Source organism: Peromyscus californicus, unplaced genomic scaffold, assembly GCF_007827085.1.
Source record: "Peromyscus californicus insignis strain IS unplaced genomic scaffold, ASM782708v3 Scaffold_11__1_contigs__length_118956290, whole genome shotgun sequence".
In the NCBI taxonomy this organism is placed as follows: Eukaryota; Metazoa; Chordata; class Mammalia; order Rodentia; family Cricetidae; genus Peromyscus; species Peromyscus californicus.
In genome coordinates, this window is record NW_026294402.1 from 52,649,212 (window position 1) to 52,661,235 (window position 12,024).

The 12,024-nt window shown below is 52.5% G+C and overlaps 1 protein-coding gene across 4 annotated transcripts; it reads right to left on the bottom strand.

The window, feature by feature from the left end:
* Window positions 1–621: 621 nt before the first annotated feature.
* Islr (immunoglobulin superfamily containing leucine rich repeat) lies at window positions 622–11,623 on the bottom strand. 4 transcript variants are annotated; one of them, XM_052762103.1, is made up of 3 exons: window positions 11,598–11,623; window positions 3,348–3,542; window positions 622–2,601 (listed from the first exon to the last, which is right to left on the bottom strand). In XM_052762103.1, exon 3 carries the CDS (start codon window positions 2,591–2,593, stop codon window positions 1,307–1,309), a length of 1,287 nt encoding a protein of 428 aa, XP_052618063.1. In that variant the 5' UTR covers window positions 2,594–2,601; window positions 3,348–3,542; window positions 11,598–11,623; the 3' UTR covers window positions 622–1,306. The 4 variants fall into 4 exon arrangements, with proteins under 4 accessions (XP_052618063.1, XP_052618056.1, XP_052618072.1 ...); XM_052762096.1 differs by lacking the exon at window positions 11,598–11,623 and having other exon boundaries at window positions 3,348–4,060; XM_052762112.1 differs by lacking the exons at window positions 3,348–3,542; window positions 11,598–11,623 and adding an exon at window positions 3,118–3,260.
* Between the last annotated feature and the right edge of the window lie 401 nt (window positions 11,624–12,024).

Genomic DNA, 12,024 nt, shown 5'->3' on the forward strand with positions numbered 1-12,024 from the left:
GCACACATCCAACCTTTAAAGACGGGGAGTAGGGAGACATCTCGCAGGCCTGGAGTTCTGCAGTGTCTCTACTGGCAGGCCTGTATACAACCTCACACTGTGGCTGGCCCCCAACTCCCAGTCCTCCCTTAGGTCAGAGGTTTCCACTCTGCTGGAGCATCCCTTCTGGGGCCATGTCCTCTTTCTAGAGGGAAAGCTGGAGTGTGCCGCTATTCCCTGTCCTCTTCCTCCAGGCTGTCTTCGGTTTCGTCCTCATCCTCTGTCCCCTCTTCCCCATCCTTCAGCCTCGTTCCTTGCTCTTGCCCCAAATGTCCCCAACTCTATTCCTCTCTCTTCCGAAGACTCTTCTTGGGTCTTCAGTGCAGGCTTTTCACCTCACCCCTTTCCAAAATGCAGAAAGCGATGCTCACGTTCCATCTCATGAGCTAGTTCGGAGACGGAAAATTCTACAGTTTGGCTCATACCAGGACCCAGTGATGGGTCTGGGCTCCCCTCCCATGCTACTGGAAACGCCCTGCACTTGTGTCCAACGGGTCCCTGTCGGTACAGCTCTCACATGTGGCCATCCCATCCTCTCATAAGGACTCTTTGATCCCAACAGAATTCCCGGTAGACAAAGGGGAGCGTCAGAAATGCTGTTTATTTTTTTTTCTGCTACCCCAAACTGGCTAGCCTCTTTGGAGGGGCAGGCTACTGGTACATACTTGGAAACAAAGGAGGGACAAGTGTCTCGAGAGGCAGGCACAGGCTGTGGGATCTGGGATAAGAGAACAGAGAGGCCCAGCCAGGGACAATTCCCACATTTCATCAGAGGGCATTAGGAAGACAGGGAGAGCGCTTAGCCTTCCCAGTCCTGGCCTGTAGTCCTTCCTTTCCAGATCCTGTACTGTCCACTCCAGGTTCCTTTCCGGACCAGCCCCGGTGCCTACCTGGGTGGCCTCCCGAAGCTCCTTACCTCAGTGCTGAGAACTCTCAAAGTGGGCCAGGGTAAGGGCATTATTGTTGCCCTGTTAGCCTGCTGCCCCTGATAGGAGCGTGGGCAACGCTGTTAGCAGCCATTAGTACCAGAGATGACGAGTTCTGAGATACAGTTCTATCCTAGTTGCTAGCTCTGAGCAAATCGACAAGTCGGAATAATGAGTGGCCCGGAAGAGCTCAGAAAGGGAGGTAGGAAAACGTGAAGTCCCCAGGCCAACCTCAGGCCTCACCAACTCCAGACCTCACGGTACTTAGAGGGAACATTGGCAGGGTCAGGAGGAGTTAGGAAGGCCCTGGGGCTGCTCCAGCCAGCCGGGGCAGGGTGTGGTTAGAAGCAGGCGAGGAAGAGAACAAGCAAGCTTTGGCCTAGCAGAAGCAGGCCCGAGAGCTGCCGCACAGGCTTCCCTTCTGCTGCTAGTGCAGCCTCTGGGGTCCCAGCACGGCTGAGGTAAATGATGACCACGTTGTCCTCGGGTCCCGACGGCTGTACCTCGTTGTCAACCGTGTAGCAGCCCTTGCCCTCCGCTGCTTTGCCATGGAACCTGCGCCCCAGTGCATCCTCTCCCCCCTCACCTGGAGTGGCCAACGCCACGTTCACAGAGCTCTCGGCACTGCCCAGCTCATTGGTGGCCAGACAGGTATAGGTGCCCTCCTCCGGCTTGCCAAAGTCAGGGATAAGCAGACTGCCGTTGGCAAAGGCCTGGAAGCGTGGCCGCCCATTGGTCATAAGGGTACCAGGTAGGGCACGTCCGTTAGTGCCTACATTAGGACTGACAATCTCCACTGTGCCACCGTGGGTGTGGATATGCCAGTGAAGCTGGGGGGCCGGCTGCCCATCCACATCACAGTGGAGTGCCAGCACAAAGCCAGGCCGCAGCTCTGCTCCATCCTGGCTGGGCTGGTAGCTTAGCTGCACCGAGGGTGCTGAGCAGGGGAGCGGTGGCAGGCGGCTCAGTGGGGTGCCCTTCAGCACATGTGGTGAAGTACAGGCAATGTTGTCCTGCTCTGGAATGGACATCGCGGTGGCCAGGGCCCAGGTCTTGAACCACACAATGCCACAGGTGCAGTCGAAAGGGTTGTCGTTGATCTGCAAGTGGGACAGCGCGGTGAGTGGGGCGAAGGTGCCCTCGGCCAACGTGTGCAGGCGGTTGTGATTGAGCTGCAGAGAACGGAGGGCGTGGAGGCTGCGGAAGGCATCCCGAGGGATGAAGGCCAGCTCATTGCTGTCCATCTTGAGCAGCTGCAGAGCACTGAGGTTGTGTAGGTCGCTCCAGGCAAACTCAGAGATGAGGTTGTGGCTGAGGTCCAGACTCTTGAGCTGGCCCAGGGGGGCCAGGGCACCAGCGGCCACCGAGCGGATCTCGTTGTGTGCAAGCCACAGCGACTGCAGTAGGGGGACCTCCCTGAAAGCCCCCTTGGGCAGGCCTGGCAGCCTGTTGGCTGACAGGCTCAGTGTGGTCACATTGGCTGGGAAGCCTGGTGGTACAGCCTGTAGGTCACGATAGGCACAGTCTGCAATCTGGAAACCATACTTCTCCCCACAGTCACAGGACTCCGGACAAGCTTGCACCAGGTTCAGGAGAACAGCCCAGCAAAGCAGGCACAGTGCCCGCATGGTACCTCCTACAAGGAAGGACATGCCACCCAGGTGAGCTTAAGGATTCACAGAAAGGACTTATCCCTTCTCAGACCCCAACCATTAGAAGGCCCTGCATAATCCAGCCAGACACTACCACCTAACCCACCACCCTCACCCCCTAGGAGAAGAAACTGAGGCCCATAAGAGGGCTCGGACTTGCCAAGGTCGTGTAGGCAGGCAAGGTGAAGACAGGATGGAAGGCGACCCCAGCTTTTCCTCTGCACAGAGCTCTTTCTGCCTCGGCCTGTTGCTAGCTGACTTTATGACTTGAAATCTGTTTTCCAGCCACCCCCCTCCCCCAGCACTTCACAGAACCTCCCTTCTGCCCTCCCACATCCTGGCTACAGTCCCTCCCACTGGAGCCCCCCATAGGTATGTTTTGCTGCCCTAGTCCAGACAAGGCCCCTTGTGCAACGCACACACACCCTCCACCCCTCCCACTCCGGGGCCTGTTCCGTTAAAACTACCCCAGGCAGCTGCCTAAATAAACCAACCAGGACCTCTCAACTAAGGCAGGGGGCCAGAGGCTCATCCCAAATGCAGCTGGGAGTTCTGGAGTTGAGATTGTCCGAGCAGACGCTCTCCGGATGGCTCTGAGCAAGGGCCTGTTCCAAGTCCGTCAAACTCACAGGGATGGAAGAACAAACCAGTCAGAGCCTAGCAGACCTCCACCCCCAACTCCCTCACCCCCAGCTGTGGGGACTCCTTCTCTCCTTCTTCCCTGACTCACCTCCAAACTGCTCTTCCGAAGTCAAGCTGAGCCTCTCTTAAGATGGGTAGAACCAAAGCACCGAAGGACCAGGACTGCCAGGCAGGACCAGGATGCTGGAGGAGGGGATTGGCTGCTTTGTACACCCCGCTGACCAGGGTGCCCAGGACAGTCCTGAGCAGGGGCTGCAGGGAAGGATCTGTGCAGCCTAGACGCCTTTCAACAAAACAAAAATGAGCTTCGGCCACAGGGACCCTGCTTCATAAATGACACCAGAAACTGGAGGGGAAAGGGGCCAAATTTGGGGTTGTTCATGTGCTCTCTCTCTCTCTCTCTAGCTCCAACTTCCTTAAAGTCACAGCACTATCTGGGCAGGACCCAAGAAAAGATGAGGCCCGAAAGGATCCTTTTTTTTTCCTAATGGGGGAAGGGTGAGAAACTGGATCTCATGGAAAGTGGGAAATTTGTAACCTCGCTTCCAACAAGAAGAAAGCGGTGGCCCCTTCCTCCACTCCTGGCTCTGAGTTGCTGTTTGTGTGCACAGCTGAGTGTGTGCTGTGGCCTTGGTGGGGGAGAGCGGGTGTTGCTGTGTGTGGATGAGGCCGTGTGTTAGGGACATGCAGTAGGAGACACTGTGCTCAGGGGAGTTTGAGGGTGCTTGCGTGTGTGTCTGTGGGTTGGTGTGTTTGTGTGTGGATATGAATTTAGTCTCTTTGTGAGTGTGTATTCCTGTGTGTCTCTCTTGGCGTGTGTGTGTGTGTGTGTGTGTGTGTGTGTGTGTGTGTGTGTGTGTGTGCTGGGGTGTCTATAAAAAACTGTGAGGGCCAGAGTGTAGGGAACAGCCACCAGGCTCCAGCCCCTGGGTGAGAAACCAAAATGTTAGGCTTTTTTTTTTTTTTTTTTTTTTTAAGTAAATATATCCTGCAGGCTGAAGTTGCTGGGCAGGGAGCTCCCAGGGCCCCAGCTGAGCCCCACACTGAGCTGGGCGTGTGTGCAGGCGGGATGAAGGGATGACAGCATGCCTGACAGAGAGCAGAAATCAGCCTGGGCAGAGGTGTCACTGGCTGGGGATTCTGGACACCCTGGCGTGCAGACAAAGATGTTCCATGGTCCAGGATCCGGCACTCAGAGCAATGTTGAAGGGCCTCGCTTCAGGAACAGTCCCTGTGGCTCTGTTCCCACAGTGTTCAAGGCCTGTCATAGACGCCAGACAGAGTGGCCAGCTCTGCCACCTCTGGGATCTACCATCCCACACTGCCTCTGGAGAGGGTATGAGACCTTTCTCTCCAGACAGGAAGGGCCGTGGATAGGAATGGAGCGAGGGAGAGGCCAAGGAGCTGGGGTGGAAGCGGAAGACAAGGGAGCCTGAAAACAACTTCCCGGCATGGACTCCTCTGCCCTCCACGGCATACATCTATCCATCTCCCCCCGTAGCCCTCACTCATGCTTCCTCTTCCTGTCTGGTAACCTGATAGAGTCTGCTGTGACTCAGCTCACCCTCTCAGCGAGGCCAAGGGGTATTGTCGCTGACTGAAAGTATACAAGGAGCCCCACCCCAGCTCCTCACACCCTCTCTCTGTCATGGAGCTTTCGAAGACCCCAGAGTGCTGCCTGTGAACACTGAGTTTGAAGCTAGGATGTTATTGTAGACTCCTTTAGATGTGCCCTTCTCGGCCCTGTGCCCAGGAAGCCTTCTCTTGCACCTTGTTTATTGTGTAGAAGGGGTTGGGGCAAGTCCTGAAGTGGGTGGAATAAGCAGAGGGTGGAGGCCTACATACCCAGATTCAACAACGCAGGGAAATCATGTGACCTCCGAGTCTGTCAGGGGCAACTTCCCGGAGACTAGGGCTTCACTAGGTTTCTCAGAACACAGCTGCACACACTCTCACTGAACAAAGCCCCTGTCATCAGCCCTACCTGCAGGGCCCCCCAAGGAGCTCACAGTCCCCACCCTATCCCATTTCTCTAAAGCCCACCCAAGGACAGATGGACCATCCTCCCTCCCCGTAACCCTTCTGCTGTAGCTGCCTCCTTCTGGCACAGGCAATAGAAGTCAAACGGCGCACGTCTTTAATGCCAGTACTCGGGAGGCAGAGGCAGGTGGATCTCTGGGAGTTCGAGGCCAGCCTGGGCTACATAGTCCCAGGATAGCCGGGCTGTGTAGAGAGAGAGACTCTGTTTCAAAAAAAGAAGGAGAAGGAGAAGGAGAAGGAGAAGGAGAAGGAGAAGGAGAAGAAGAAAGAAAGAAAGAAAGAAAGAAAGAAAGAAAGAAAGAAAGAAAGAAAGAAAGAGAAATCACCTCACCATGCAGCTTTCTGAGGCCCCCAAATCTGGGGTTGTTCTCTTCACTAATTGTCCTCACGGACCCCCCCCCCCCCCCGCTCTGATCTACAGTTATTTGTTCTTCCATAGGCAGATGCCTTATCTTGCGGGTTGCTATTGAACCAGGTACCTAGAGGCCCTTGGGTGAATGCAAGAATTGGCAGGTCATCGGATATCACAAAGGAAAGCGTTTTAAGGTTCATCTGTTCTCTTCCTTGTGGCACAAATGGAGATTCTAGGCCAGAAGGAAGGAGGGACGTGCCCAAGGAAAGTTCCTTACAATAAAGGCATTTCAGGAAAGGTTGTATAGAATGCAAGGGAGCCACATTTTTCAGGGATGGGGGGCTGTCACTAGCTGTCCCAGGAACGGCAATCCTGACCTCCTCATTCTCCACCAGCAAAGCTCTTGATGGTAACCAAACACTGGTCCCCAGAATTCCGTTTCAGAACAGCTCTGAAGGCTGAGGGCAGGAGAAGCGAGTGGAGAGGGGCCCACTCAAGCAGAAGAGACCGTGTGTGTGTGTGTGTGTGTGTGTGTGTGTGTGTGTGTGTGTGTGTGTATGTGTGTGTGTGTGTGTGTAGTCACTGATAGCTCTGCATTAACCCAGGTCCAACCAAGGCCATCAGGGTAGAGCCATGCCTCCTCTGCCACCCAAGGGCCACTGCTCAGAGTAGACCCCATAGGACCTTCCGTGAGTTTTCACAATGGGGTATGTAGACCACGCCCAGCAGGGCACTAGGAGCAGTTTATAGTTGTTCCAGGGCACAACCTCTTCAAGTAACTGTTTCCTGTCCCACTGATGATCCCAGATGAAGCACTTCCTGCAAAGGCCGCTCCAGAGGATACAATCCAGGAGGCCTCATTCTCCTCCAAGCCTGTTGCTAGCTCCCTGCCCATCACTGGGGCCGTCAGGTCAGAGTGGGCCCTAAGAGGATATGTGAGACCTTGACTGTCATCCAGAGGCCCACGATTGGAGAGCCTTTCTCCAATCCTCGGGCCCCCTATGGCATCTCGGTCTTCAGCAGCTCTCAAAGGAGGGGCACAGAGGAAGGGAGAGGGAAGAACGAGCCCCGGCCTCCTGCCAGCCCCGGTCCCAGCCCCAGGGTTCTCTGATAGCTTGCAGAGTGGCCTGCCCTGGTTTGCCTGCTGGCCTTTCTCGGATGCAAGATTGTCATGGCTACATCTACACCACTTCGGTAGACAGGGACAGCCGGTTGGCTCTCGCTCTGTCCCACAGCGGTTCCTTTCTCATTCTGCAGACTCAGCCTTCTCTCCCGGCTCCCACTCCCCCCTTCCCTCCTGTCCCGCCACCTCCAACTAAGGCGGCCAGTCCCACACCAGCTGTGGCTGCTCAGCCGGAAGCCCCCACCTCAGAGAGGCCTATAGGGGCCTCTGAACCATGCCAGGCCACATCAGCTTTTCCTGGAAGTCAGAAAAAAAGATCTCAGAGAGAAAATGGAGGTGTCGCGGGGGAGGCAGGGGTGGGAGTAGGGGCAGAGCCAACAGGGGGAGAAAACTGGGGAGAAACAGAAACAGGGGGATGGAAATGTCTCAGAGAGAGGTTAACAGAAAGTCACGGAGTGAGACACGGGGTGTTTGTCTGGGGAGGGGAGTGACCCCGAGAGAAAGGACTCTGGGAGGACGCAGCTCTGGGAGGAGATGGGAAAGGGCTGGAGTCTGCAACAGAAAGTTGTGCTGACACAGTGTCCCAGTGCCCTGTGGAAGGACAGTGCTGGTCTCTGACCCACACCAAACGCCCTCCAAACAGCTTGCAGGAACCCTTGGGAGGAAGCGAGCTCACTCCCACTGGAATTTGTTTCACCCATGAGTCTCCAGGGAGAAAAGGATGGGGTATGGAGAGCCCTGGGTTGTCCGTGACACACAGGGCTGTGTTTAAACGGGGCTCTTTCTGTTGGCATGCGTGTGAAAGGGGAGCCCGTGCTTGCTCCTATGTGCACGTGTGTGTGTATGTGCACCAGAGCCAGCAGGAGCCCGCGGCGTGCACACTCGAGACGACAGAGGGGAAAGTAGAGTCCACCTAGTTTTCTCTACTGCATCTGCCTCTACCCGGAGACTCCCGCTGACTCAAGCCTGACTGTACACGGGACAGACTTACCCTTTCCTCCTTACCCTCCACACACTCTCCCCACCACTCAAGTGTGAGTTTCTTGTTTTGGGGTCTCTGACCTTGGAAATCACGGGCCTGGGGTTGCCCTTAAACTTGACAACCTGAATCTGAGCTTCAGGACCTACATGATGGAAGGAGAGAACTGACTCCTGCAAGTTATCTTCTGACCTTTACACAGGCCTGGGGAGGGGTATCATAACCAGCCAGGATCTATGTGGGTGAAGAGCAACAGTTTAGCTTTGTGGGCAAAGCCAAGCCTGGAATGGGAGCGCAGGAACACACCATCTGCTGGGGTGGGAGAAACAATGGACTTGGTAGATAGGGGCTTGGGGACAGTGCCAAGAGAAGGAGGAGAGGAGAGAGGGGAGTGGGGGTAGGAATAAGAGTCGGGAGAGGTGGGAACATCGAGACCTGCGATCTGGAAGGGCTGGGGCCAGCTGTGAAAAAGGCCAGCCTGTCCCTGACAGCAGAGGAGGAAGGTGACAGAGCTGACACATGCCCGTCACTGATGGGTCAGGCTGCAGTCTGTTTCCATGCAACACTGCTCTCCCCATCAGCAACCAGACGCTCCTGAAATCAGAGCTTGGTTCCTCTCAACCCAGGGAGCTGTGAGGAGGTCCAGGGTGACATATGTTTTTTTTTTTCTGCAGAGGAGAGGGGAGTAGGGTACCAGGCTGGAGACAGAAAGAGGAGGGAGACGTGGTTGAGCTGCTGGGCGAAGCGGGGGAGGACAGGGCGGCAAAGCTGTGGTGACTTCAGCCCAAGGGAAGTGGACATGAAGAAGGAAAGATGGTATCTAATCTGCCTGGGGAGGTGGCACTGGCTGCAGAAACTTCTGCAGGTGGCAGCCAAGGCAGGACAGCATGACGCACAGCCACTGAGTATGTAGAAGCTCAGAGAAGGGAGAAGCAGGTGGACATTGTTGTTGCAGAATATTAGTTGAAGATGTGTTACATTTGTTTATGCTGTGGAACTTTTGTTTAATGATGCAAAGATGTGTTGCATTCTTTAATGTTTAACTCTGTGAAGCTGTGTTATTTGGCTTGTCTAAAACACCAGACTGGTCTAATAAAGAGCTGAATGGCCAATAGCTAGGCAGGAGAAAGGGTGGCAGGGCTGGCAGGCAGAGAGTATAAATAGGAGGAGTAATCTGGGAAGAGAGGTCCAGGAATGAACAAAGGAAGGGGAGGAGGAGGCAGCGGGGTGAGACTCATGTGCTCTGAATAAATATATGTTACACACCCTGCAAGCTGCCTAGGAGTTTTTATTCTTCCTTCTGGACAAACACACCTTCACAACCACCGAGAAGACCAAGTTCCAACTTAGCACTTGCGAAAGAGAACAATTGAATGAAGGAGGAAAACAGTGTGAAGACACAGGGGCGGGGGGGGGGGGGGGGGGGGATGGTAAAAACTGAGAGGAAGGTCGCTGGAGAGGGATGGATGCATCCACAAGTGAAGAAACCCCTACAATGGTCATCAACCTGCAGACCCTAGGGAGAGGCAGGGAGCAGATTCCACCCTCCACAGCCCATAGCATGGACCAGCGCTGAGGACTTCTTGACTGTATGCCCTCACATTCAGGCCTATGATACTGTATGCTGTGTTATTTAAGTCACCTAGTTTTGGGTCTGTCCTTGTAGAAAACACTCTATGAAAAGTAGATCTCACTCCACGTATATAATCTTTCACCCCTCCCTAACCCTTCTCATTTTGCTAGTTAAGATATTTTGGGGCAGGGGGCTGAAGAGATGGTTCCGTAGTTAAAAGCACTGGCTATTCTTTCAGATGACCCAGCTTCAATTCCCAGCACCCACATGGCAGCTCACACCTTTCTATAACTCCAGTTCAAGGAGGATCAGACACCCTCTTCTGACCTCTGAGTATACCAGGCGTGTCTGTGGTACACAGACATATGTGTAAGCAAAACACCCATATACATAAAACGAAATAATTTTTTTTTAATTTAAAAATATTCTTGGGGCAGGTGAGATGACTCAGTTGATAAAGGTGCTTGCTGCTAAGCCTGATGACCTGAGTTCAAACACCATAACCCCCATAGAGGGAGAGAATCGACTCCAGCAAAGCATCCTATGACCTCTACTCTGCAGTCATGGCAAGTTCACACCCACACACATGCCTCCACATACGCACAAATAAAAAAAATAATTCTTGATTGTCCTGTTGCTCACATTTGAGCATTAAGCAATACAGGCAGTGGGACTTCCCAATCCACAGAGCTGGGTACACTCTAAGGCTTCCTGCTGTAAGAAACTTTTGCTTCTCTCTTCCCTTTTATTCTTCTATAATTAAGTCGCTCACGGTCTCATCTGTACATTGCAAAGGATGGTAATATTTATACTATTCTAAAGTCACAAGTACAATGGTTTCATTTTGTTCATAGATTCTAATAAGTTTTTTTTTAACCATCAATAACCTAATATTACATTCTCGTGTCCATGTGAGTACAGTCCATTACCACGGCTGAGCTAAGGACCATCCAAGGATTACATTTCCTCCCCTCCTGATCCAGCGTTGGGATGCCATCAAGGTCAGATGGATTCAGTTCCACCAATTGCTTGGAGGTATGGGAGTCTCACTTGCCTTATATTTGGGCTACGGCTTCTTAGGAAGAGCTTCTGAGCTACCTGAAGTTCTAATTGCTTTCGTTATTCTTATTGTCAAGAGAATAATGAGCAGGCCTTCACTAAATGCTAAAAATAACCCTGGCTTTGTGTGCAGTTCCTTGTGCTGACTCCATCTGGTGCAAAAACCACCTAGTCGCTCACCGTATTGACATTGTGAATGCTTGTTTTCACTTCTCAGGCAACTGAAGGTGCTTTGAAACCCCAAAAGGTATTTTTTAAAAAATTCTTCTGGGTTATAGAACCACAAGTGCGCTCTCTCTCTCCCTCTCCCCCCCCCCCCCCCCCCCCCCCCCGCCTCTCTCTCTCTCACTTTCTCTCTCTGACAGGCTTATGTAGCTTCAGACCAGATATTTATCTAAGGATGACCTTGAAATGCTGATCTTCCTGCCTCCACCTCCCTAGGACTAAGATTATAAGCTACCATGCCTGCTTGCCCACCCTCTCTTTAGAGTGTGTGACCCACTAGGCTGGCCCAGCAGCAATTCCTTTAACAACCTTAGGAATCCTTCCAGGTTTGTTTTTTGTTTGGTTGGTTTGGTTTTGATTTTGACAGGAGAGAATTAGAAAACAATGTATTAATTGCCTCCATATTTTTAACTTCTCTGTGTACGTGTGTGTGCATATTCATGTATGTGCAGGTGCACACATGTGAAGGGAGGTGCACATACGTGGACATGCATGAGAAAGCCAGAGGACAATCTCAGCGGCAGTTCCTCATGTGTTATCTACCTTGTTTTTATTTTTGAGACACAGTCTTCACTGGCCTGGAGCTTGGTTGGTTAGCCGTCGAACGTCGGGGATCCACCCAGCACTGCCTCCCCAGCACTGGGGGTGTAAGTACAGGCCACCACACCTAGTTTTTTTGTGTTTTTTGTTTTTGTTTTTGTTTTTAGTGTGGGTTCAGTAGATCTAACTCAAGTCCTCATGACCTGAGTTTACGTTACAACTACAGACTGGGCTACGTCCCCAGTCCTTCTGTCCTTTTTCACTCAAGGTGGGAAGTACCAGAAATCTTATCTACTGTTCTTTTCGCATCTAATTTGTGCCAGGTTCTTTGTACACACAACTGAGAACCACAAAAGCAAGCACTTTATATTGCCCATTCTAGAGAAAAGAACAATGAGGTTCAGGTTAAAGAATTCCTTAACTTCCTCTCAGTAAGGGACAACATACCTTCTTTCAAAAGTCCTCATGGCTCCCATACGTGGCATTGTCAATGAGGCCACAAACCTGTGGTTAAACAAGAACAGGTGAGGAAAAGATCCAAAGAATGTGTGTGTGTGTGTGTGTGTGTGTGTGTGTGTGTGTGTGTGTGTGCGTGTGTGTGTGTGTGTGTGTGTAGGGAGTGAAACAGACCAAGCCTTCAGAAGCTCCTATTGGAACCCCCAAACTTCTGTTGCTATGTTTCAAAAGTAAAGAAGCATTAGTGGGCAGGGGGGAACTCATTACTGTCATTCCGCTAAATGGACATAACAATAAAACTACTAATGACTTATTGCTATACCCATAAAGCAGGGCGTCTCTCAGCCCTCATCAGAAACTTCTATTTGCGGTAGATGGTAATTAACACAGACATCTACAACTGGTCAATGTGCAGAGA

Coding starts and splice junctions, on each gene's coding strand:
- Islr (XM_052762103.1), bottom strand. CDS start 2,593: ATGCGGGCACTGTGCCTGCTTTGCTGGGCTGTTCTCCTGAACCTGGTG.